This window comes from Saimiri boliviensis, chromosome 1, assembly GCF_048565385.1.
Source record: "Saimiri boliviensis isolate mSaiBol1 chromosome 1, mSaiBol1.pri, whole genome shotgun sequence".
Classification (NCBI taxonomy): domain Eukaryota; kingdom Metazoa; phylum Chordata; class Mammalia; order Primates; family Cebidae; genus Saimiri; species Saimiri boliviensis.
Genome location: NC_133449.1, coordinates 72,484,650 through 72,512,326, shown reverse-complemented (window position 1 = coordinate 72,512,326; position 27,677 = coordinate 72,484,650). Strand labels below are relative to the sequence as shown.

At 43.7% G+C, this 27,677-nt stretch overlaps 1 protein-coding gene across 4 annotated transcripts in view; it reads right to left on the bottom strand.

The window, feature by feature from the left end:
- The window catches only part of SPRED2 (sprouty related EVH1 domain containing 2), a 130,497-nt gene that overhangs the window by 58,537 nt on the left and 44,283 nt on the right, over positions 1-27,677 (bottom strand). Inside the window, exon 1 of one of the 4 annotated variants that reach the window (XM_074399022.1) lies at positions 176-12,161. The exons of the other annotated variants lie outside the window; for them this stretch is intronic. Within the exon in view, the coding sequence (XP_074255123.1) occupies positions 176-192 (17 nt within the window). The 5' untranslated portion in view covers positions 193-12,161. Of the gene's footprint in view, positions 1-175; positions 12,162-27,677 lie in introns of those variants that run through there. 4 annotated transcript variants of the gene reach the window in all.

The window sequence follows — 27,677 nt, the reverse complement described above, 5'->3', positions numbered from 1 at the left end:
AGGTTACCTCTCTGTCCTTGCACATGGGCATACACAAATACAAACACATACACTGTGGTTCTCTACAACTAGGATAATTTTTCTCCTTTAAAAAAATGTTAGAAGCAAGCACCAGAAAGGTTAAGCAGAAGAGAACAATGAAAAAATAAAGTTCATGTAAACAGTAAGCACGTACCTGCCAGGCGATGCCATTTCCTCTACATTGTGGAGCCTGAGTGCTGGGTATTAGCATTATTGCTACTCTAAAGCTTCCGATAAAAATGGATCGTCTCTTGCTGACCTGAGAACCAGCTGGCTGCCTGAGAAGTGGTTTCCCCCATATATGATTCAGTCTCCTTGACAAATATACTGCATTGTACCGGATGAGTCATCCGAGGGTTAGTCCGCATTTTATAGGCCTGTTGTGTCATTACTCACATTCAACATCCTGCTTCTCAAAAGTGGAAACTGGAAGCCTGACAGCTAACAGATGCTTTTTCCAATTAAAATATTGTTTAAAAAATTCCTGTAAGTTATGATTATCAATCATTGATGAGAGTATGAAATGCCAAGGAAGTAAATGGCACAGCTCAATACCTGAGATTACATTCTGGACAATCACAAGTGCAAATTCTTCACGCGCCCCCATCCGCAAACCAAATAATTTCGTCCAAAGTTGAAAGCAAGGATCCTTATCTCTTAAGTTACTAGCTGAATCAGTGTAGGCATGGACTTGTTGATTGTTGTGCTGTGAGGTTACCCAGTTGCAGAAGCTATGCAAAAATTGCACATCAAAATTTTGGTTCTGGATTAATTTTATAGGTAAAATAGTCGCATTGTGTTGATAAAATGTCTACCTTTTTAGAGAGGCATATTGAAGTATGTTAGAGGCAAAATGATATGATACCTGGGGTTTGTTGTGAATATTTTAGCAAATAAATAAATAAGGGGAGGGGTAAAGAAATGTGGCAAAATCTTGATAAAGGATTGTATCTGTGTAGTACGTATGTGCAGATTGACTGTTTTTGTCTTCTTTGAAGTATCTTTGAAAAAATTTTCATAATTTTTATTGTTTTTGAGACAGGGTCTTACTCTGGAGTGTTGCCCAGGCTGGAGTGCAATGGTGCAATCTCGGCTCACTGCAACCTCTGCCTCCCAGGTTCAAGTAATTCTCCTGCCTCAGCCTCCCAAGTAGCTGGGATTACAGGCATGCACCACCATGCCCAGCTAATTTTTTTGTATTTTTAGTAGAGATGGGGTTTCACCATACTGGCCAGGCTGACCTTATGATCTGCCTGCCTTGGCCTCCCAAAGTGCTGGGATTACAAGCGTGAGTCACCATGCCTGGCTGATAAAATGTTTTTAAAAATTTAAAAAAAAAAAATTTTTTTTTTTAGTCTCTACAATCTAATTTATACCCAAACAAATTGCTTTTCTAGTTGGGTATAGAGCTGCTACACATATGAGCGGAGGGCACCATTTACACAGTGTGGCCCTGTGGGTCTGGGAGCTGAACTTGAAGTTGTTTCTGCCTTCTAGCTGGAAGGTATGATACACGTGTCCTACGGCTGTTGTGAGTGTTGCATCAACCTCCTGAACAAATGCCTGGTGCCTTCTCCTCCCAGGACGATCTGGTGATCGTTTCCTTATGCATTCTCTGAGGACACAAGTCCTGGCTTTGTTCATAAGCTCACTGTTAACATTATGAAGGAGAGGTGACTATTTCCAGCTTCCTTATATGGTTTTGGAAATGCTCCAAGAGAGGTTACATAAGTCACATCCATAGTCTCTTAAACCAACAGATTCTTTGGTAAGGTGGCACAGTGTTTGCTTGAATCAATGCTCAAATTGGGTGTCTTAAACCATCTGGAGGAGGAAGAGCTTTGAGTTCATGGCTGAAGAAAAAAAAATCCAGATATGGAAGTTCCAATGTATGTGAAATGAAACCACTGTAGAAACTGGCTGTCACTTTTAAAACTATCCACATTGATGCACTATGAAAACATGACAAGTCACCACAGGAAACAAAATATGGAGGTCACTAAAACCCAGAGCCCCTGCATGATCCCCTTAGTCCTGAAACTTAAAAACGGACGCATGTTTTGGGCTGAGGTTCCCACCTCAGCAGACAGCTGACTCTAATTCTTAAAGGACCCTGTTTAATAGGACTTCAAGCTGGCTGCAAATGGTTGGGACAGTCCCATCCAACATCAAATTACAACCTCATTAATCCAGACTGATTAGAATTGTACATGGGCCTGAACTGAAGACTCTCTTGGCTTTGACAATGCTTTCCTCATGAAGACTGCAGGTTGCAGCCTTACCAAAATGTTTCCTTGCAATTTTATAACCTTTCACACACTTGAAAAGCATAATTTACCTTAACACACAGGTAGAAATGAGGGAAATTAATAAACTTGTAGTCTAATTTTAGTTTCCCTAGTATTTTTGAGAAATAAGCTCACAGTTCATTGAAAAATTTTATAATTTAGATTTCAGTAATGAAAAACACAAAAATAATAGCAATAATGTATGCATATTTGCACACACAAAGAATGAGAATAAGGCAGAGATAGTAAAATGGTAACAAATGGGGAACTGGGTATAAGGAATCCATACTATTCTTGCAATATTGCTGTAATTATGAAATATTTCAAAATAAACATTCACAAACACACAAGAAAGAATATGTATAAAACCCCTATTCCTAAAAAAATAAACAAAGAGATTATTGAGAGCAGTGGCTCATGCCCATAATCCCAACACTTTGGGAGACTGAGGTGGGAGGATTGCTTGAGGCTGGAGTTTGAGACCAGCCTGGGCAACAAAATGAGACCCTGTCTTTACAAAAAATACAAAAATTAGCTGGGCATGGTGGTGCATGCCTGTGGTCCCAGATACAAAGGAGGTTGGGGCAGGTGGATAGCCTGAACCTGGGAGGTTGAAGCTGTAGTAAGCTGTGTTTGTGCCACTGCACTCCAGTCTGGGTGATGGAGCAAAAGACCCTGTCTCAAAAAAAAAAAAAAAAAAAAAAAAAAAAAAGATGTTTAAATGTATTTAATAATCACTATAGCTGCTGCTGACATGTCCACTCATTTGAAAAATCTTGGACCATAAATTTACCAAAATGTTAACACTGGGAAATGCCTCTGGGTTTGGGTTTCTCAGAAGATATTCCCCGTAAATATTTTTATAAGAGGACCACATGGACGGACACACACACACGCACACGCACACGCACACACACACACACATTTTGGGAAAACATCATACTGTATCCTTGAGAATACTGTTCAAGTTTTTCTAAGCTTGCATTTTTCAAATTTATTTGACCACAGACTCCCCACCCCCAACTCTCACTACCGTCCCAATGAGCCTGAAGAAAGAACTTTGGTGGTGATAGCATATGGGATACTTTCCCCCTGATCTTCTTTGCTTTTACTCTAAGTTTCTTCAGAACACATTTTATTCATTGTAACAACAAAGGCATCAAAACATGGCTCCTGCCATCTTCAACAGACATTTCTATTTAGTCAACCTGCATGCTAATGACACCACTAGTTAGAAAACAATGTGAATTATGCAATTTCCAGTCTACCCTGACCATACTAGTGTGGTCTGTGCCACCAGCAGCTGAGAAACCTGCACCTGTGTGCCATGGCTTGGCAGCTCATGCCAGTGCTCGACCTGAGTGAGACCATTCCAAGGAGTAGTATAGCTTGCCGCAGGCCTGGCTCCACCTCACTGTTTTCAGAGCACGGGGCCTTAGAACCTGGAAACCAGCCTGGATATGTCTTCTGCCTCTGAGCTCTCCAGGCCTTCGCACATTTATTTCCTAGCACTGATGCTTGGCAGGTAAGAAGCAAATTTAGCTCTAGCTAAAAGCAAAACTTTAGCTATATATGTATATAACTTAAGTCCAAATACTGGCTAATGTCAAGATCTAAAAGCAAATGTGGATATCAATGATGCAGGTACTGCATAGGTTGACTGTATTGTGTAGTGGTATAAAGCATGAGCTTGGAGTCAAATTTTCTTGGTTCAAAATTCAGCCTTGCTCACACTTAATGTATTTAACTTCTCTAAACTGCTGTTTCCTTATCTGTAAAATGAGTACAATACTATTAATAATCTCACAGAATTGTTTTGAATGGTATAAATATGGCCATTTGCAACAAGTACTTAGCACAGAGCCTGGCCACATACAGAACACTCATCAGTTTATGTGAACAACAATGATAATGATATTAATAAGTTTTATGAATTTAGACTCTCAGAGGTAGGCAGATTATGGCCAGCCACACATTCATCTGTTTATATACTGTCTATGACTGCTTGAGAGCTACAAAGGGAGACCTGAGCAGTTCTAACAGAAACCATACGGTCCCCAAAGCTGAAAATATTTACCATCTAACTTTCATAGAAAAAGTTCATTGACCCCTGGTGATCAACATTTGGGTGAAAAAACCACCAGATCTTTTTCCTATAGAAATGTTGGTTGTTGGTCCCTTATTCTTCTTAATGTCCCAGTTTAGAATCGGATACGAGACTTATTTATGGTGATTTGGTCCACAGGAGCTGTAGCTCACACTTTCCTTATAATGCAAAACACATACACAGCTCTCTGTCTTGTGGCGGGAGGGGAAATCTACAGTGCCTGAGTTTGCCTGTTGGTCTTTCCACCTCCCCTCTTTCCTGACCAGCTCACTCGGAGAGGACCTCCCCTATTTCAGAGTCCAGTGACTCCAGCTGAAGTGTATGAGTCCACAGTCATCCTCCCCTCCCCCAAGTCACATTTGTGCATTATGTAGAAACCACAATGTCCCCAGAGGTTGAAGCAAGAGGTGAAAGATGATCTGGAAGAGGCATGCAGGAAACTAAGCAAACAGAAATGAAGGATGCTTTTCAAGGGGGCTGAATAGCTACACAGAGGATTAACAAGGCAGAGAGGGCCTTCAGAAATGAAGGTTACAGCCACACTGTTGCTGCCCTTAAGAGCTCAGTAGGAGAATGAGGGCCAACCCAGAAAAAAGAAGAACATGCCTCAAAATCAGGTCCCAAGACATATCCCTGCATCCAATCATACTGCATATTTTCTTTGGCAGGAAATCTTGTTTATTTGGGGGAAGTGAATCCACAGCATTAATGGATAATGCAGGTGAAGGAACTCCTGGGACTGGTCTCTGGGAGGGGAAATTTGAACAAAAGAAACATTCTAACTCCCTTCAGTTATGTTCTCTTGAAAAAAAAAAAAAAAAGTCTCAGCCAGCTGTTTGAACAGATTAAACTGGGTTATACTTAGATATACACAGTGTCTTTCTGGTTGGTGGTCACTTGCTGCCTTACTGGCAAATACCAACATCTTTGAGAGGTCAGTCCAATAGAGAAATGCCTGTGTTAAATACTGACAAGAATGATGAGGGCTGGCCATGGAAGAAGGGGTGGCTGATGATTTCTATTGTTACCTAGTAGAGCAGGACTTCAGTATACACAGTGACAAATCTTACTTGAAGCTAAGTCAGTTTTCAGCTATGTTTCTTAAAGTGTAACCAGCTGGCAGGAGGGGTAAAATAAAGCTCTCTCCAAAGCTCAGGGTTAATTTGGGGATGTTCAGCTTGGCCAGGTCTTCTGGCTCTTCTTGCAGATGAAATGCATATAGGCTATTATGCCAAGTAGATTAAAAAAAATAATAATAATAAGAGGCTCAGCTGGGAGTAGTGGATCACGCCTGTAATCCCAACATTTTGCGAGGCCGAGGTGGGTGGATCATGTGAGGTCAGGAGTTTGAAACCAGGCTGGCCAACATGGTGAAACCCTGTCTCTACTAAAAATACAACAATTAGCCAGGCATGGTGGTGGATGCCTGTAATCCCAGCTACTTAGGAGGCTGAGGCAGGAGAATCATTTGAGTCCAGGAAGCGGAGGTTGCAGAACAGTGATCACACCATTGCATTCCAGCCTGGGAGGCAGAGCGGAGACTCTGTCTCAAAAAACAGAAGATGCTCTATAATGCAATGATCTTTCGAGCTAGGACTGTGGTTTCAGCCCAGGTTTCTTTAGGGAAAGGCAAAGGGAACTCACATTCTCCTAAAACTCCATAGGGTTCTATCATCACACCCATAAATTTTGTTCCTGGAGTGTGTGGAGAGAAAATAGGGGGCTGAAGTAGCAGGCAGGCTTTGTCTAGATAGTCTGAGTTTCTCCAGCACAGTATGTTACACAGATGAGGAAGGACTGATGAGAGACGAAGAATTCAAATACATTAGAAATATGGGAAAGTCACTCTGGGAAAGTATGGAAGAGCCAGGGGCTTGATTAGCAATGGGTGGAGCATTCAGGGTGCTGGTTATGTGGCTGATGGGAGGCCAGGTGTCTATGAGAGGAGACCAGTTTCCCCTTCAATCCTGGCACAAGTGTGTTGAGGACCAACCAGGACAAGGCCCAGCTTCTCCAGACACCTGAGTTGCAGACAGATCAAGCCTAGATCTAGGGGTTGAATTTGAAGTTCAAGAAATTGGGTTAACTCGAGTCCTGGAAATGAGATAAAGGGAGTGCTTAAGGAGTGACCATTTAATGTATTTAGCACCTGAGAGGCTGAACAATGAGGTCTGATCTGAGCCTGAAATCAGCTTAAGGTTGAATGGCCTATTCCTTAAGGTGCACTTGTACGAAGAGGATCACTGCCTGGACTAAGCATGCTAGACCCAAATTTGCCATTCAGGCCAGCTCAACCCAGTCTGTTGTTTCCCTATCTCTTAGCCAGAATTAGACCTGAAGCTGCTCTGTTTAATTCTAAGAATAGACTTCAGGGGAGAAATCTATTCCTCACCTTGATGCTGGCCACACAAAACTTATACAAGTCAATAGTAGCTTCCTAGCTAAGTAAACCTGTCACGTGGAAGCTGCTTGTCAGATGCCTATACAGATATTCAGCTGTGGACCTGGAAATGTCTTCTAAAAACTTTCAACAATACTTTTTAATCACTCCCCTAGGTAAACAGTCCATAATAAATGGAGTTAGAAATCTTTCAAGTTTATTCTATTGAAAGGCAGTAGCTTTGGCCTGGCTTTGCCACTAGTTATAAGACTTGGGGCAGAGTCACTTGACTTCTTTGTGCCTCAAATCCTTGTCTAGAAAATGCAAGGTTTAAACTAGGTTAATACTTGAAGCTCCAAAACAGTGAAATGAGAATACCCCATAAAGAACAGGGGAGTGGAAAGAAAGCTGGGCGCTGCTGATGGATCAAGACCAATGGATTGGGAGAAAAGCTCTGTCCCTGATGCTAGATCTAAGAGACCACACCAAACTCACACACCAGTCCAAAAGGATGTGGATCTTACCCCAAAGCTAGAACTCACTTTTCCTTACAAACAAACATTAGTCAACAGCAGCAGCTAATGTCAACATTAGCTATGGTAATATAATATGCAAGCACTGAGTCTTAGAATTACACTGGACTTTTGACTCAGACAAAGACCCAAGATACGGAGACAGAGTCTACAGCACAACCTCTTCTGTCTTCATGGCAATTGGTAACACAATTACAGCGTTTTGTTATGACTTGTGTGTCATCTTTACCATTGGACATGAGATTCTGCAGGTCTTCTCATTTTTCCTTTTGCAGTTCCGTATTTGGCACATAGAAAAACCCATGGTAGATTGGGTTTCTTTTATTCTTTCAACGAACACAGATTATCCTTTATTGGCTTCTACAGTGGGTAGAGATGAGGATTATATGAGAAGAAATGACAATAGCAAACTTCTGTGATGTGTATTTTTTTCTTCATCACAAAAAGTAAAAAATTCACTACAGAAAATTTAGGAAATACAAAGAAACATGTTCACCTGAAACACATCTAGGCAGAGGAATGTAAGAGTCTTACAGGCAGTCACAGTACGTGAGGCACGTTTGCTAACTTAACGTACTTTTCGCCACTGAGACCCGCTTAAAAAAATTACTTGAAAATAATACTCCCGTTTTTCTATTTATTCATTCCTGATAAAAACAAGAGATTGTGCACAGGGCTTGGCAAGATTTTATTTTCTTCTGCTTTTGTTCAGCTCCCCAGAGGGGCAAATAAATAATTTATGGGGTTCACACATTATGAACCTTAGATATTAGCCTTGGATATTAACTATAAAACTGGAAGAACTGGAATTCTAAACTGGACCTTAGAAATACCCAGGTCCAGATCAAGGACACTTGATGGAAGAGAACATTACAGCTGTTGATCAAGTTCCTTGTGCAAATTTAATTGCAGGAGCCAAAACTAGGCCCCGCCCTTCAGATTCTAAGTTCATTGTTTTTATACTAAGAATCGGCCACCTAGCTAAAATCAATCCCAAAATTCTGTCACACTTAACTTTGTGGTTTCTGATGATTCCAGAATAAGAAAAGTAGATTATCACATCTAGGATATTTACCTGGATAAGAATTCTCAGGTGGCAGGTTAAATAAATCACCAGCAGGGCAGCCAAAGTTACTAAATACTTGAAAGTTCTTTCTGGCTCTGCCACGGACATTTTAGCTCTACCAGAAACTTAAAAAATAGGCCAGTGAATGTGAGTCAGGGCTCACTGGTTAATAGATTGGGAAACTATCAGATAAAGCTTATAGACCTGACTTGGGCCCCAACTTCCTGCCCATGGCTCACCTGGTTTCTGCATAGGCAAGGCATGTGTGGAGAAGACCCAGCTTGTTTCGAATATCTTTTCTTCTCAGGTACCCCCAAGAGTGAGCCTAATACAGCTTTCTGGGAGAGGGGAGAGAAAGGGGTATCCAAAGAACCTTACCAAAAAAAGAAGCTTGCTGTGTCTGGCAGCTGAGTGTTTTATAGGGGAGTCTCATAGGTGCACAGTTACCCTTCCCAATTCAACAACACACACTCAGCAAGAGCCTGAGAACATTTACAGAGTAGAGGCCCTTGCTCTGAAGAACACATACTCTGCAGTTGGCTGAGATTTGGGGGGGCCCTGCCTACATGCCTTGCCATCCCTGATGTGCCTCGAACATTTAAAGTTGCAGCACATATTCATTTGTCAACATGGCTCCTAAATACCAGCCAACGACCTGGCGCTCCATCACAGGAACATTAACCCTTCCCAGCACTAGTAGAAGAGGTGAAGGCTTGCATGTGGTCTCAGGTAGCTGTGGCCACATGTGATTTCTACTGTGTGTACAGTCCTATTCAAAAGGGGCAGAGATCTGCAGGAGAGATAACAAGTCCCTGATGGAATCTCAACTGACCAGCACTCATCTTCAGAACAGTACTCACTATAGTCCTCATTCAAGGAAGAAAAGGACCATGGGAGGAGGGCTTACCCATTCTCTTCATTTAGCTGCCATTAAAAGGACAGCTCTCAGGTTTCACTAAAGTGAGTATCAGCTGGCTAAGAAGGAACAGTAGGGGAAATAGACAATGAATGTGGGCTCCACCTATTTTGCAGGTAAAAACCTAATAGTAACGCACAAACTGGAATAAAATAGAAAAGGTACATTTGTGGCAGAGCTGAGAATAGGTATCAAGTGTCCTTGAATTTCATCTTTCAGAACACTTTTAAACAGGGTTCACTCTCACAGGTTCTTTGTTTCAAGTCTCCCTAAAGATCTTCTCTGCCTCTTTATCCACTCAAGATGGAGAAAGGAGTTCCATGGATTTCATTTGTTTGTTTCCCATGAGCCCTGGAAGAACTGTCCCCGATGCTAAGAATGTGAAGAGCAAGTCATAACATTTGAACATTCCAAAGCTAGCAGGGTGGGACCAGTTCAGCTCAGAGGGATTTTGCTACCACTCAGGACAAGCTGGAAATAAACACCGACATACAGACAATATGGTGCACAGAATGCCAACGGGGAAGCAAGACTGCACAGAGAGACTGGGGTGGGAGAGGAAGGCACCTGCCTTCCCTGTTCCCTACAGTTAAACTTTAGATGCTGTCAGCTCAGTTTACATTTCAGGGTGAAGAAGGTAAAACGCCCATGGGCCCCAGGAGCCAACCATGTATTTATAATATGTTGTTGAGGAAAACACCATGGAAAGAACAGTGAATGCATTCCATGGGTTGGCTACATGGGTCCATTTCATGGGTCCATTTCAGAGCAGATTCTGGACTGTTGAAGTGTGAATAAGCAGTGGCCAGAAGCTTACAAAACAGATTAACTGGGGCATAATACAGCCATTAATTTATCTGTACAATGTAAAAACAGATGCATTTTTCTTTTAAATTTTGATTGTTCTGTAAGGGTATTATATTCATTTGATTCATAAATCAAAATCCAAAGGTATACTTCCTCCATCCCATCTGCCCCATTTCTTCTCCTACCCACCACACCAATGGTACCCACTTCTTAAAGGTTGCTTTGTGTATCCTTCTAGGGTTTAGGCAAATATAAATATGTATTCTCTCCCAACCTCATCTCACAAATAAGGTAGCAAGCACATTATTCACATGTTCCTAGACCTTGCTGCTAATCTCCTCACAATCTTTCCATATGGAAGCAGCTAATCCATTTCCTTTTTATATCTGCCCAATATTCCACTATAAGGATGTACCATGACTTATTTAGCTCCTTATTAATGAGCACTTAGTGTTGTCCAAACTTTTTGCTGTTAAAAATAATCCTGTGATGGATAACTTTATATATTAGAGTTGCCTTTCATATTAAGATGCTTGTTTACTGCTCTGTAGCCACCTGACCATGACACAGAGAATGAAGAAAATCTTGTAACTGCAAACCCACCTGAAGTGAAAACAAAGTCCTTCTAAAGAAGAAAAAAGCTACAGAAAAATTAAACAAAATTTAGCTTTGTTGGGTTAGGAAAATGAATGATGCATACCTAGTAGTACTAGATTGGTATTTGTGGAAGGAGTGATACAGTTTGATTATTTAGGTTGCCCATTCTCCATTCTTGTCTTCCTCTTGCCGACCCCCAGCGCCTCATCATCCATTCAAGCTGCAGCGTCTGACTCCAACAGTGTTCGATCTCATAGAGGGGGAACACTGTGACAAAGCATTGACTGATGAGGTGGCAGGTGTTACTTCAGAGGGCAGAAAGTCCCCCTCCTTTCCTGGTCATCATCTGACCTGAACCCAGATGCCCAGCTGGAGGTAAGGCTGCATAGAGCCATCTGCACACCAAGGCAGGCAGGGCTGTGCGGGTTTTGGCTGGTCCTCTCATCAGAACACAAGTCCTGGGCAACTCCCTAGGTAACTGTCAAAACAGCAGTCCTCAGCAGAGACCAGAGAGGAGCCCAGGAGGCAGACCCAATGCTTCTCAGACATAGCCTCCAGCAAAGGGGCAGGAAATTCTAAGCTGTCCATGAAGCTGACTCATATTCTCTTTCCACATGCATCCTGAAGGTTCTATTCTAAGTTTACCAAAGGGAACATGCCTTCAGGCAGAAGCTGAACACAGAAGTGGTTGTGGCTGGGGCTTCAATTAGCATTTCCTCTGTAACATGTCAAGATCCCACCAGAAGGGCTGAGGAAGGAAGGAGGAGAGAGCCCATTCAGTAAACATCAGCTGAGCCAAATTCCATTTACACTTCTCTTCAGAAGTGCATATGCATCATTACCTGTGTGTGTACACAATGACAGTTTAATTACCTTGGGGTTAAAGTCAAACTACTAAAAATGAGTAACACTTGTTTGGGCTGTAATTGAAATAAACCAAATATATACAGGAATTTTTCGGACAAATTGGAGAAAATAGAACACGGATGTGCTATTAGATGAGATTAAAGAACTATTAATTTTCTTAGGTGTGATCTTAGTATTGTGGTTCTTGTTTTAAAGTCCTTATCTCTCAGAAATACATACTGAAGTATACATAGATGAAATTACATGCCAGGGATTTGCTTTAAAATACTCCAGTCCAGCCGGGCGCGGTGGCTCAAGCCTGTAATCCCAGCACTTTGGGAGGCTGAGGCGGGTGGATCACGAGGTCAAGAGATCGAGACCATCCCGGTCAACATGGTGAAACCCCGTCTCTACTAAAAATACAAAAAAATAGCTGGGCATGGTGGCGCGTGCCTGTAATCCCAGCTACTCAGGAGGCTGAGGCAGGAGAATTGCCTGAACCCAGGAGGCGGAGGTTGCGGTGAGCCGAGATCGCGCCATTGCACTCCGGCCTGGGTGACAAGAGCGAAACTCCGTCTCAAAAAAAAAAAAAAAAAAAAAAAAAAAAAAAAAATACTCCAGTCCATCCCATCCATACAAGAAAAAGTGTGTGTGGTGGGGCAAGGGAGACATAAATGACAGCTGGGTGATGAGTACATGGGGTGGGGGCATATACTGTTCTATCTTTGTGAATATTTCATAGTAAAAAGGAAAAAGGGCTGTTATAATGGCTAACTGCCACTGAGACTTCACTAATGACCAGAACAGGCAGTGTGGCCCCATAGGGGTGACACTTCTGTCCTTAAGATCTGCAGATGATAGAGTTGGTGACCACACAAATGTCAACCCACTAAGTAACTGCACCTGATTTTTCATTCCTTCAACTAACACTTTGGTTCTCAAATGTGGCTGCACACTGGAATCACCTGGGAGGTTTGTTTTTGTTGTTTTAATTGGTGCCTATTTTAATTGTTTGGGGTATAGCCTGAATTTCTGGATTTTAAAAAGTTCCCCAGGTAATTCTAATATACAGTGAAGTTTGAGATTAGTAATCTGAGAACCTAATATACTAGTTCAGGAAGATATCAAGGGCAAGTGAGAAAAGACAGGGGCAGCTGGATGCTCTCTGCTCAAGCCTTTCGTGGGATCCCCTTGGCCTGATTATCTGTCTCTCTAGGGCCCCCAAGTCTGGGGTGCAGGCTGAGCATCCCTGAATTACTGGTGCAAAGATGACAGGAGAGCTATAGTAAAAACTAGGAACTTGGCAAATAGGTTAAAACCAGAAGCTAGATCTACTTTATAGCCAGATGAGAAGTGACTTGTTATCAATATCAGGATTGCAGTGGCTACTACATGTTCCATTGATTGTATCCCCTCACCCACCTGAGCATTTGGTGGTAATGTGCATCTTGCTGAGAACAGCTTATGTTAACTACAGAAAAACTCATGTTTTAAGAGGTTGAGGGGTCTCAAGCAGTGAAATTTGTCATAGCTGCTGAGCAAAGAGGAAGTGGAATTCTCCTCTTAGGAGTGCAAGCCTCTCCTCACAAGAAGACTGGGACCATTTTCCTGTGGCAGGTGTCATACTCTGACAAGCAACGGTAAGCGTCTGCCTACTTTCTTGTGGCAACAGGGTTGATTCTGGTGTCATTCTCAGAGCCTTGGGAGAGGTGGAACCCTTGCATCTGTTGAGGCCCCTCATCTATGTAACTCCTATGACCCTCCCTCCTATGACAACCCTGAGATGTAATCATGTTACTGTTTTACAGATGAGAGTAATGAAGCTCATGAAATCTTAGTTACTATGCTTGAGTCAGCACAGCAATAGAGCAGGGCTGGAATTTGACCCAGCCAAACTCCAAGGTACTATATTTTTCCACAGCAATGTCCTCCATGAGATACTTTAGGATAGAATGAACATGGCACCTCTCATTTCCACCTGTAGGAAATAATACAAAGTTTGCTTGGTCACCCATCCTCCTGGATTAACCTATTAGTCATCATGAGCCTTGAACTTTGCTTTATCGTGTTCCGTGGGGACATGCATTCTTCCTCCACCCACCCCAGCTGGGTGTTGCTTTCCAGCTGCCCTGGCTGCTCTGTCCATGGCACTGTACAAGAAAGACGAGTGCTTCTCACACACCCAACTCTAAAGTCCTTGCTGAGGATACCAACCTGAGGGCCCTTCCCTTGACCTGCACTCACATTTTCCAATTTGAGCTCCGTGTATCACAGGGTACAGCGAGACCTGGTGTGGAAGTTAGCCTAGACCAAAGTCAGGTTTTCTTGGATGCAGAGAACCTTCTCTGTTACTGGCCCCATTCATAGCTATGCAAGCCCCAAAGACGAGGTTAACTCAGGTGCCAGTGTCACTTAATACTGGAGGTATAAATAAGACTAACTTTTACTCTCCAGACTCGACCTTATAGATTTGAGTCGAAACTGCCCACTCACCCTCAAACCCCTGTCATTAAAGCTTTTGCCCCAGGAGATTCTAATCGTGTTCCAGAGATGCTGTCACAAGTCAAAAGCTGTCTGGAACCTTTCTTCTGGAACTGCCTCCAAGGCTGGTCAATCATGAATGAGCCAGTCATTAAAAAAAAATTCCATCCTTACTGTTAATTAAGCACCATTCTTACAACTTCAGTGGATCCATCATCAAAACTTGTTCTGGACTTATTTACCAAACTTAACACTAATAAACTTAAAAATCTACCTTTACAAGATACTTACTAGTGCCAAGTTTGGCCCCCACTTTCTTTCTTTTTTTTTTTTTTTTTTCTGAAAAGAGTTCCACAAAGGCTTCTGAAAATGTTTCCAGCAAATGGCTGTGAGATCAAGTTGAGAGAGGAGTCTCCCGAGGTGAACTCATGGCTTTGAAAGATACAACATTCAAATACAAATGTACATGTTCAGATGCAAAGGTACATGCTCTGATGTGTTTGCCTTAAAACAACAAAAAAATGCAAGCCACATGATTATATATTCTATTACATTTTATATAGGATTATGCTCCATCAAAGAGCATTAAATGGCATTAACGATATTAATGACATTGACATGCCAAGTACACTCTGCCTTTACGTGTCCTCTTTAATTTTCATTGCAGTTCTCTAAGGTAGGTGCTCCTAGGATCCCCATTTTAGAGCTGGGGAAACTGCTGCCCAGAGGAAGAAGAGCCCACCCTATGAAGCCATTGAGAGGTCAAACCAAACAGGCAGCCTGACTCCAGACAAGTGGTTCTTTCTTATCCCTTTGCTCATTTCCAAGCCTCAGCAAGTTAGCCAGCCAGCTGTGGAGCTGCCCCCTCTCCACCAACACAGCAGCGGCAGGGCACTCTGGGAGGCCAAACTGAACCCTTTTCCAGACAGCTCTGGACTCTCCACTGGACACAACAGCCACGTGAGGAGAATCGTCTGCAGTACTTAAGATTGTAAAAGCTGTGCAAGTGAGGATCCTCCTAGCAAAGCTCAGAGGGGCTTAGTGCTCAATTCTTAGCTCAGCTGGTTTGGCAACCCAGAATTTAATCCTCCTTTGGTGTTGTGTCCCAGCCTGCACCAGGAGATGTCTTGATAATAGACAAACGCTTGTACAGAATCAAATGGTAACATACCTGGGCTGGTCTAGGTAGTGCAGAGTAACATCTTAACAGGTAAACTAGGCGTCCCCAGACTTTTTACACAGGCGGCCAGTTCACTGTCCCTCAGGCCGTTGGAGGGCCGCCACATACTGTGCTCCTCTCACTGACCACCAGTGAAAGAGGTGCCCCTTCCTGAAGTGCGGCAGGGGGCTGGATAAATGGCCTCAGGGGGCTGCATGCAGCCCGCAGGCCGTAGTTTGGGGACGCCTGAGTTAAACACTCAATGGCTCTAAAGCAGCACGGCCCAAGTTGCATTCGCTGACCACTGATTTCTAGCTTGGTCAACTGATTTCATCTTTCTAACCTGCAGTTTATCTGCAAAACAGGGGAACAAGAGTATCTCCTCTGGGGCATCATGGAGTTTGTTATGCTAGTTAACTGCACATGAAAAAAGGCACTTTGCATAGTACCTTTATACAGCAAGCACTTAATACATGTTGAGACCTATGGCAATTACTCCAGCAAAGGTTCAGTACATGACAGACAGCAGGGTGGGCAAAATGTGGCAAAAGCAGGGAGGTGCCTCGGTGCAGGGCTGCTCCACTGGCTGATGACAGAAGCCCTCAGCACGGGTGCCTGAGCAGAGAGATCTCACCGTGTAATATCCCTTACCAAATGGTAACTGTACAATTCAACAGGTTCTTCCTGGATCTCTGAAGTCAACATGAGACTCCTCCTTGCAACAGGAAATTAGTTGGGGCTTTCAGACACCAGTGGAATTCCCCCCACCACACACACACCTTTTTCCTAAAATGCCAGCTTGACATTAGGAGGTTGGTTGTGGGTCTGCACTTCTGTACTTCCCAAAGCAGGAATTTCCTTGCTTTGACATACACCTTGTGTTTCCCCAATATATGTTAACGCTTGAGTAACCTCTCCAAAGGGAGAAGGGAGGGGAAATTGGTCTAAAAGAGAGGCTTCCCAGTCTTTGCTGGGAGGTTCCTAAGATGGTCCTGCAGAGGAAGAGTTAAAATGCAGCTACTGGAGCAGTCTGACCTGTGGGCAAAAGAACAATTTATACAAGAAAATAAAACAATAGCCCCTCTGGACACCATCATCCCCACAGATCCCATGTGGGACAGAAGGGAAGAATTCTGCGTTTAAAAAAAGATTTCCAGGAAGAAGGCTGGTCCAGGAAGAAGGCTAAGAAGAAGAGAAAAAACCAGAAGGAGTGCTTTGGAAAGGATTTTTAGACATTCTTGCTGCTGCTTTTTAAATTATTAACTTTTTGCCTGGAAATAGGCTGGCCCACCCACCACCCTAGGCAGTCAAGGATTAGGGCTGGGTCACCCCCTCAGCCAGGCCACTAAGGAGAGGAGCCTCTGGGAACGTACTGGATTCAAAGCCACAACTGGCAGCTGAACTCACTCACAGCACAGACTAACGGCACTGTCCTTCCTATAGAAATGGAACTTGAGCCGCATACACAACTTAAAATTCTCTAGTAGTACGCATTTAAAAAGTAATCAAAAAGCAGGTGCCATTCATTATAATAATATAGTTGACACAAACCAAGATATCTAAAATATTTTTGTTTCCACAGCAACCCAAATAACATAATCACTAATGAGATGTTTTACATTCTTTTTCTTTGTAATGAGGCTTCAAAAATCCAATGTGTATTTTGCGCTTTTAGTACATGTCAGTTTGCACTGGCCTCATTTCGATGCTCAACAGCCCAGGTGGCTAGGAGTAGGTACTGGACAGTGTGGGGCTAGAAGCCACAGTGTGGCTCAGTAATTCTCAGTGGAGTCACCTGGATCTCCAAGGGGGAGGGGTGCTGCTTTTCGGTGGTGTGTTGGAAAAATGTGGCATCCCAGCCCCACCTCGGAAGGCCTCAGTAAAAGGCAGCTGGCCTTCCTCCAAGTTCCGCTGCGGCACAAGCCACCACCCACGCAGCCCGGTCACCACCGCCTCTCTGCAAGAGTCATACAAGAAGGCTTACGTTTTAAAAATACCACCGGCATGCTAGCTTGGGATTTGTAAGCACAAAAAGTAGGAGAGCAAGGAAGGGCTCCAGAGTCAGTTGGACTGGGCTGATGAGTAAAGTGCCCACGTCTGCTTAACCATACTTGTCTATCAGGTCTAAACTCGGCCAAGCTTCAACAGAGCTTGTCCCTCTTTGTGCAGTCATGAGTACCAAGTTCACTCCAGCAACCTCGTCTATGAAGGCAGGGGCCCTGTTTCTAATCGGAAGATGCTGTAAGAACAAGTGATGGTCCAATAAAGGGTATTTGGACCTCTCCTAAGGAAAATTTCTTTAGCTAATACCCCTGCGCTGGTATTCAACAGGGCATTTAAACAAAATGTTCTCAAGTAGGGCCCTCTACTGCTATTAATTTATATCCTTAAGACTCTGGCCAGAAAGAAGCTACATTTCACCTGGAGGAGGGAGGCTGAGTGCCTATCAAAATCCACCAAAGGCCGCTCCCCACCATTACCTGGGTTCCCTATGGTCTGGGATAAGGCTTTCTGATTTAGCCTTACTAGATGTGGTGCCTAACCGAAATCCTTCTGAGAAGTCTGACACACCAGTATGGAAAAGTTCTCTTATCATTTGGAGAATATAATTTAGGGCTGGGTAGATAAACATGTACAGGAAATACTTCTATAGAGGTCTTGATCCTCTGAAGATTAATAACCCATGGAACTGGAGCCCAGCCTCAAACTCAGAGGAAATAGGCAAGTTATAAAAACAGGAAGAACGGGAAGTTTATTTTTGGATGAATATTTGTTCTAGTGAAGCTCTCGATACTGACAAAAACCTTGATCTGCAGGTCATTTGCTGCAGCTGAGCAGCTGCAGTGCATGTTTCTACAAGCTGTCCCACCAGAGATTTCCGGGTCTTTCTGGAAAGAGCCTCACCCTACTCCTGCAAAACATCTGCCTCACTGCCACTGGCTGAGGGGCTCCTTTCTCCTGCATTCCTGGTGTTCAGGATCTGCAGCTCAGCTAGACGCCTCGGCCACCTGCAACGGCCCTCTTGGCCTCCTTCCCAGTGCCCAGAGCCAGCCCATCCCCACCAGGTGTGTGAACTGCAGCCCTCGGTGTCTGTCCCGGCATGGTGTTATCAGCCTCCCTTGGTGGACTGCTGGCCTCCCTGGTCTCACAGCCTCCAGTGCCCCTTCTCCCAACCCCGTCAGCATACTTTTCATGGCTCCCTACTCTTGTGGAATAAAGTCAGATGTTCTCAAGCTTGACACAAAGCTCTTCACAATCCAGTCAAGTCCACTTTTCCAGTCCCATCTCCATAGGCAAGACCAGCTGCATGATTTGCAGGGCCTGGTGCAAAATGAAAATAATTTGTGGAGCCACCCTTAGTTCAAAACTTAGTAAGAATTTCAAGGCAGCAACAGTAGAGCATTAAACCAAGTGTGGGTGGGGCCCTTCTGAGAGCAAGCCCGGTGTAGCAGCAAAGGCTGCAGGCCTGTGAGGCCAAGCCCCTTCCCCGAACCTCCCTTATACCAACCCCAGAAGGCAGCATATGCTACCCCCACCGAGAAAAGCCCTCCTTACCTCTTCCTCACTACAGTGAAACTCATCCTTTCCCTCAAGGAAGACTTGGACAAGGAAACCAGTTTCCACTCTGTCAGGTGACCTGTTCAGAGGAGCTCTCTGGCCCTGATTTGCAGTATGCTTATTCATTTGCCTGTCTCTCCTGCACACCTCAATTACACCAAGAGTCCCAGGGCTCCTTGTTGATTGCCTACTCATTTCTGTTCCCTCCTCTCCACCTGTTCAGAACAAAACTTGACACACAGTAGGTCTAATATAAATTTCTATGGCATGGTTCACTAGAAATTTTGCTTTCCATTTCTTCTTTTTTTTTTGAGACAGAGTCTTGCTCTGTCACCCAGGCTGGAGTGTACTGGTGTGATCTCAGCTTACTGCAACCTCTGCCTCCCAGGTTCAAGCAATTCTCATGCCTCAGACTCCCAAGTAGCTGAGATTACAAGTGTGTACCACCACCCCTGGCTAATTTTTGTATTTTTAGTAGAGAAGGGGTTTTACCATGTTTGCCAGGCTGGTCTCAAACTCCTGATCTCAGGTGATCCGCCCGCCTCAGCCTCCCAAAGTGTTGGGATTACAGGTGTGAGCCACTGTGCCCAGCCTGCTTTCCACTTCGAATGAACACTTAGAAAGCCTCCTATGACCTTGCCGACTGATTAAAGGAAAAATTTTAAATTTCCTAAGATGCTCGTTTTACATAAGAAGAGATGCCCACACCCTCTGGCGAGTTGCAGGGCATCCGAACAGGAACTTCCATTAACCGCCATTGTGAATCACGCTACCCAGATGCAAAGGCTGCCCATGTTGTCTTTGGCAGTTGCTTCACAGGTAACCAGGCCCGTGCAGCGGGGAAGGGGCGGCGTAGTAGAGGGATGAGAGTTAGAAGAATCAGCACCACCCTCTTGCACCTTCCTGGTCTGATACAGTGGTGGGGAAAAACTAGAGAGAAAGAAGGTAATCTGATATTTGATTCCCTACCCATTGCCGCCAAGAAGTAAAAGGAGAACAAGAATCTGGGGTTTTCTTACCTAGAAACTTTAAATGAGCTCTCATTTCCCTGGAAATGATGACCTTTTCAGGGAAAATGCTTGTGGGCTCTTAAGTTCCTTTAGAGCAAAGCAGCAGAAGAGACAGACAATGATCACCACTCCCTTTAATAAATGCAGACCTGCTTTAGTATTTTTCAAGAGGAAGAAAAACACTGGAGATCTCAAATAGCTTCCTAAATGTTCAGGTAAAGTTGATTTTTCCAGCCAATTGTTAACTGATCATGCCCATGGGAGATGGTGAGGCAAAAATGGGGATGATATTATAACAGAAAGCACAGGCCTGCCATGGCACGGTGGCTCCTGTCTGTCATCCCAGCACTTTGGGAGGCCGAGGCGGGTGGATCACCTAAGTTCAGGAGTTCGAGACCAGCCTGGCCAACATGGTGACACCTCGTCTTTACTAAAAACACAAAGATTAGCCAGGCTTGGTGGTGGGCGCCTATAATCCCAGCTACTTGGAAGGCTGAGGCAGGAGAATTGCTTGAACATGGGAGGTAGAAGTTACAGTGAGCCGAGATCATGCCACCGCACTCCAGCTTGGGTGACAAGAGTGAGATTCTGTCTCAAAAAGAAAAAAAGCAAGCACAGGCCTTCACTTTGTATGCCCTCTGGTATCAGGTCTTCACCAAACTTCACCAAGGGACCTTCTTACCCCAACAGGGCATTCAGCAACCACAACAGGAGTTGCAGCAGCTAACAATTATGGAGACAAACATTCACTAGGTAAGGGCCAGGTCACGTACTCTCTATTGTACCTCTCATGGCATTGGTACCATCTGTACTCTCTTGTTTACATGCTTCTATGTGTACTGTGTGTATCTCCCTTTAAAGAATGTAAGGTCTCTCCTGATTATCCAAGACCCAGAACAGTAATGCAAATTTAGTAAGCTCGAAATGTAATCATGCCTTTGTCAAATATATATTATCTTCACCCTTACAGTATGGCTTCCATTTTATAGAGGAATAAAAATCAAGTAAACCTCGGGCTATCTATATAAGGAAGGAAATTTCAGGTTTGGGCTCTTCAGCTGTCACTCTGTATATTCAGAGCACTCTGTTGTTTCAGAAGTCTTTGGCCATAACAGCATCTTTTAAAAATGATGTCTACTTTAGACACCCAGCTTTCCTACCACACTTCACCCAGAACTCATACGGATGAACAGTTTTCTACATATGGCTAAGAGCTATGTTGTTCTTTTGTTTTTTAAGTTGAAGCTGGTTCTAATGTTATAGAAAAACAATTCCAATGTAGAGTATTCAGCGAATATCCTAAATATCTAAAACCCCAAGTGGAAGGCCTTGGGGCTCTCACAGTGTTGTGGGGTGAGTTTAAGGTACTAATGCCTTAGTGCTGGCTCCCTCTGTTGGGGTCACAGAACACCAGGGGCGGCAATTCCACACGGAACAATCCCTCAGCCTCCTCCACCCTGGTCTGCATTGCCACTCTCCCACTTTCTCTTTAAGGAATACAGTCATTACTCTCCAGTGGTGTTCACCACACAGGGCAGGAATCCTATTCACAGAGGCATCTTGTTTCCATAGCTGAAACAGTCATTTGTAACATAGATCGGCTGGCTTCCACATAAAATAACGGTAAGCATATCCAGGTCTCAGTTTACTTAGCAGACAGCAACAGCTAAATATATTCAATTCTGATACCAATAAATAAAAAATCATAGCAAAATAGTCAAAATCTATCTGATACATTTCAGAATTATTTTTAAAGTAATTTGTGTGCATACTAGCTCCAGAGTGAAGATAATATATTTGGTTAAAACAAGTTTGTAAATTTAAATGTACAAATAGGTTTCCAATTTAGAGCTGAAGACTATGAAACTAAAAATGCCAATTTACCATAAACATATAATATATACATGTATATGAAAGGAAATGTATACACACTGAAAACCTAGGGAGAGCAAATTCTTTTCTTTTGAGAGTTTTGCTCTGGAACCCAGGCTGGAATACAGTGGCACAATCTCAACTCACTGAAACCTCTGCCTGCCAAGTTCAAGTGATTCTCCTGTCTCAGCCTCCCGAGTAAATGGGCTTATAGATGTGCACCACCACGTCTGGCTAACTTTTGTATTTTCAGTAGAGACGGGGTTTCACCATGTTGGCCAGGCTGGTCTTAAACTCCTGACCTCAAGTGATACACCTGCCTCAGCGTCCCAAAGTGCGGAGATTATAGGCATGAGCCACCATGCCCGGTGGAGAGAAAATTTCTAAAAGCCACCACGATGCAGCCATGCAGCTCGAGTCTTCAGCTTCAGTGCATCACACAGCTGCACAAAGAGCTGGGCCAGCACCTCACCCACATGCTGTGTTCAGTCATTTATTTTAATACAGCGTGTATGGGGAAAAGAAAGTTCAACCTGAGTGAATCTAGTGCTTATGAAACTCTGAATATGAGCCCTCGAGCCAAAGATCGCGTGTCTCCCATTAGGGGCAGGGCCAAAGACATTATCAGTGCCCAACAAATGATGGTGAGGTCATGCCAGCCCTGGGCGGCTTGTGGGCAGAGCTGTCCTGCCTGCCTGCTGCCTGGCTCCCAGCTAAAGTACCTGCTCCTACTTGATCCTGGGCCTTGAAAAATTACCCAAGGCCCATGGGTTACATCTCCATTTTCAGTGACTTCTTGGGCCCCTAAGAGTATAGTGAGGATAGTGAGGATGGCTGGGAGAGGTCCTGGTCTCCTACCGCAGGGTTCACCCTGTGCTCTTTGGGGCTGTTATCGAGGGGGCAGGAAGTCCCTCAGTCCCCTCCAATGATTATTCCAGGGCAGATGAGGGACCAAAACCAGGAGGGCAGTGGTGAAAAGCAATTTTTCCCCAAACACACACACACACACACACACACACACACACACACACACACCCCAACTAAAAACACTAGTGTTGCGTTCACGGATGTTTCCTAGTTACCCAAAGCAAAACCCAAACCCTCAGCATGAGGTTTAATATTATAAAGGCCCTATTCTTTAATTAAAATGGTCTTTCTCCGTCTCACTGTAGCCCACCCGCTCCTTGGCTTAGGGGTGAATTGCTCTCCTGGGCAGCCAAACAAGCCACCAATTCAGCCAGTATCCACAGGGAAAGCTGGCAAGTCACTGGGATTTGACTTGGTTTGGTTCAACAGGTGGGGGTGGGGGGAGAGACTGCACAGGGAGGGCAGGCAGAAGGGCTGCAGGACTCCTGCTCTGTCCCCATGCTCTGGCCTCTCAGACCCCAGCCCTCCTTCCTCTGAAGGATGAAAGGCCCTTCCCTTCACAGCTCTGTGCCAGTGTGAGGAATCCATCTGCCCAGGCCAGAGAGTTCAATTCTCCCTTGTTATCACCCCAAGAGATGCCTCATTTCCTCTTCCAGAGAGCACAATACAAAGATATGCTCACCTTTGTTTTTTTTTTTTTTTTGAGATGGAGTCTTGCTCTGTAGCCTAGGCTGGAGTGCAGTGGTGTGGGCTCACTGCAACCTCAGCCTCCTGGGTCCTGGTTCAAGCAATTCTCCTACCTCAGTCTTCCAAGTAGCTGGGATTACAGGCATGAGCCACCATGCTCAGCTAATTTTTGTATTTTTTAGTAGAGACGGGGTTTCACCATATTGGCCAGTCTGGTCTTGAAGTCCTGACCTCATGATCCGCCTGCCTTGGCCTCCCAAAGTGTTGGGATTACAGGCGTGAGCCAATGCACTCAGCCAGCCTTTTTTTTTTTTTAAGGGAACACCTTGCCTTGGGAGAAGCACAATCTTTCCTTTGAACACTAAACATTCTAAAGACACCCGATTTTTATAATAAAGAAAGAATTAATTTTTCTACATTACTTCTCCCCTTATCTTAAAGGGTGTGTTGGAGGAGGAAGGAGGGCGACACCTACTTTTGAGAAACATAGATTCTGTGAAACATAACGCACACAGTTGAAATTTAAACTTTATTTTAGCTTAAGCATCCCAGTCCCCAGAAGGAAGTACCCCAAACTTTGTGTTACTTATTAATTAACAAATTTCTAAGACTTAAAAGCAAAAACATCACCTACATCTAAAAAGAAACGTAGATGTGGTGCTTTCACCTCATGAGTGAGGAACACTGGTGACCTCTCGTTCAATTAATGTGACAAAACAATTAACCAGGAATTATGACATCGTTCTCAGAAATTTGGACAAGTTCAGACAATAGCTAAAGGTATTTCTTTCGATACAGTAATGGAGTTGCTCTAACGTGAATGGCGGTTAGGAAGATCTCTGCCATACACAGACTTTGAAGGAGCGAGAGATTTTGCAGGAGTAAAACTGCGTTATTAAAAAAAAATTGAAATCATTAAAAAAAAAATGGAAAATATAGCAAGTTTGTTGAAGAAGTGTTTGAAACAGGCAAGCAACAAGAATAAACTGACCACCCAGAGATAATACTGTTAACAAAACAATGTACAAGTATGAGGGTCTTTGTTGAGCATGACTGAGGATGGACACCCTGATATACATCAACCCCTTCCTATGTTTGGATTTTTCCTAAAACGTGTAGAGACCAGAACCCTCACAGAAGCTTGTGACACCTACAGAAATACTTGATGGTCTGGGCAGAGGAGCCAAAATCACCTTTATGAGAGGAAGATGAACTAGACCTGGCAAAATAAAAGAAAAGGAGAAGTGTTTCCAGAAATAACCCAGGCTGCACCTGGACCCAGTCCTTTGCCACAAGACCATGTAGCAAAACTAAAAGAGCTCTATCATCAGAGACCAGTAAGTCTGCCATGGAAATCCCCACCCCAGCTCCCTCTCGACAGGTGGAAGATGTTTCCTCTGTGTAAGGTCAAAGGCAGCCCTGGCCATGACACTGGAGCAGGAGTGAGGCAGCAGTAAGTTGAGCCTGGCCAGCCCAGAAGCCTGGTGTGGGCAGTAACAGCATCGTTCTTGTTGAGAAGGGCAGCAAGAGGAGAGGCTGGAGTAGGGGATCTGTAGAGATCCAGGTGGTGGTCAGTGGTCCAGACTCGGAATCCGAACTGCCTGAATTCAAATCCAGATTCTGTCAAGGGCTGTGTGGCCATGGGTGAATTATTCCATCTCTCTATGCTTCTGTAAATGGGGATGTAATAACAGTGTCTACTTCGTGGGGTTAGCATGATTAGAGTGTGAACCACAAAAAGCATTTAGAGCACTACGGGCTACATGTAAACACTATTTAAGTCTTTGCACATTTATTCTTTTCCTGTATTTTCTAGAAAAAGTCACATTAATTTTGTCATCAGAAAATCTACTGCCTGGGCCAAGCATGGTGGCTCATGCCTGTAATCCCAGCACTTTGGGAGGCCGAGGTGGGTGGATCACTTGAGCTCAGGAGTTTGGGAGCAGCCTAGGCAACATGGTAAAACCCCATCTCTACAAAAAAAATGCAAAACAAAATTAGCTGGGTGTGGGGGTGCATGCCTGTAGTTCTAGCTACTTGGGAGGATGAGGGGGAGGATCACTTAAGCCTGGGAGGCAGAGGCTACAGTGCACCAGGTTCATGCCACTGCACCAGCCTAGGCGACAGAGTGAGACGCCATCTCAAAAAAAGAAAACCAAATCTACTGCCTGACTACTGCACAGGTCCCATGAGCTTGTCACTTTATCTTTGGCCCTTCCTTTCAAATGGGCACACACACACACACACACACACACACACACACACGAGTCATTAATTGTCCAGAGTAGGACTTCCAGTGCTAAAACCAGGGCAGTACCAGCCCAGCTGGAACAGGCGGTCACCTTAATGTAACATAAAAGAATAAAGAAGAGCTTGGCCGGGCGCGGTGGCTCAAGCCTGTAATCCCAGCACTTTGGGAGGCTGAGGTGGGTGGATCACGAAGTTGAGAGATCGAGACCATCCTGGTCAACATGGTGAAACCCCGCCTCTACTAAAAATACAAAAAATTTAGCTGGGCATGGTGGCACGTGCCTGTAATCCCAGCTACTCAGGAGGCTGAGGCAGGAGAATTGCCTGAACCTAGGAGGCGGAGGTTGCGGTGAGCTGAGATTGCGCCATTGCACTCCAGCCTGGGTAACAAGAGCGAAACTCCGTCTCAAAAAAAAGAATAAAGAAGAAAAACAAGAGTAATGCTAGTAATACCACAGCTCAGAAATGACAGACCTGTGCTAACACTCTGGTGTAGTTCCTGAATCCTTTTGTATGCATGTTTGAGGCAAATTTTAGGGAAAATTTGGATCATGTTATGTAGGCAGAATTCTGTATTGGGTTTTTATCCAGTTTTGTATTGTCCATCTTATTAATATTCCTTAAAAGTACTATTTTCCAAGGCTGCATAATATATTAATAGAATGTTTCATGTGGCTTAACCATTCTGATAGGTTCTTATCAATATTTTCACCCACAAAACTTTAAACACTGCCCAAAAATGTGTTTTTACTTGACTATTATCTTTAAGTTTCTAGAGGAGAAATGATTAGAAAAGAAGATGAATTAAAAAAAAAAAAAAAAGTATTACAGGCTGGGTGCAATGGCTCACACCTGTAATCTAGCACTTTGGGAGGCCGAGATGGGCAGATCATGAGGTCAAGAGATCGAGATCATCCTGGTCAATATGGTAAAACCCCATCTCTACTAAAAATATAAGAATTAGCTGGGTTTGGTGGCAAGTGCCTGTAGTCTCAGCCACTAGGGAGGTTGAGGCAGGAGAACTGCTTGAACCTGGGAGGCGGAGGTTGCGGTGAGCCAAGATCGTGCCATTGCACTCCAGCCTGGGTAACAAAAGTAAAACTCCATCTCAAAAAAAAAAAAAGTATTACAAGTTACCAAATTGCTTTCCAGAAAGGGTATATGCACTAAATTCTCTCAACAACAATGCATGAAAAATGTTCCCTCACCAAAATCACAACAGCATTTAAAATTATTTTTCTTTTTGATAATAACAGTTGCAAAATGGCTATTATGTTTTCATTGCATTAGTTTAAATTTGTAGGGTTAAATATTTTGGTCTGTGTTTATTTAGTCAACTATATATTTCTCTTTTGTTAGCCTAGTGTTTTAAAAAGTATTAAGTTATCTGTTTTTTCCTGGTTGTCTTAGTCTCTTTTTATAATCTCTTCATAGTTTTATAATGGAGGCAAATTTTACATATTTGTTAAATTTGTCTGTGATATTGCACAAACATGTTTCCAAATTTATCAGTGATTTCCTCTGTAATTTCTTGCAGAATTTTTTTTTTTTTTTTTGAGACAGGTTCTTACTCTGTCACCTACACTGGAGTGCAATGGTGCAATCACAGCTCAATGGTGCACTACAGCCTCAACTTCCTGGGCTCAAGTGATCCTTCCACTCGGCCTCCCAACCACATGTGACCACAAGTGTGCACTACCATGCCTGGCTAATATTAAAATTTTTTGTAGATACAGGGTATCATTGTGTTGCCCAGGCTGATCTCGAACTCCGAGGCTCAAGTGATCCTCCCCACCTCAGCATTCCAAAGTATTGAGATTACAGGTGTGAGCCACTGCACCCAGTCTCTTCCGAAACTTTTATATGTGGACAATCCTTCTTCCTTTAGAGATGAGTTGAATATTCACCTACATATTCTAGTTTTTTTTTTTAAATCATCTTATGGTCTTAAAATGTGAGGTCGAGCTCTACATTAGAACAAAATCTTAAAGCCTATGGTACAATGGAGTTGTGTTGAAATGAGGAAATTGTCAGAAATTAAATCTGCAGGATACAAACTAGGGATTTGCATGAGACCTACTCTCGGTAATGAATCAGCTCATTAAAAAGCTGTACTTGACAATGAATAGGATTAATCAGAACGTGCCAGGGACACTCAGTCCTCCTCCTCTTCTAAGCCCTTGTCTTCCTAAGTGTTGTTGGGGAAGACTGTTGGGAGTGGCAAGGATGAGG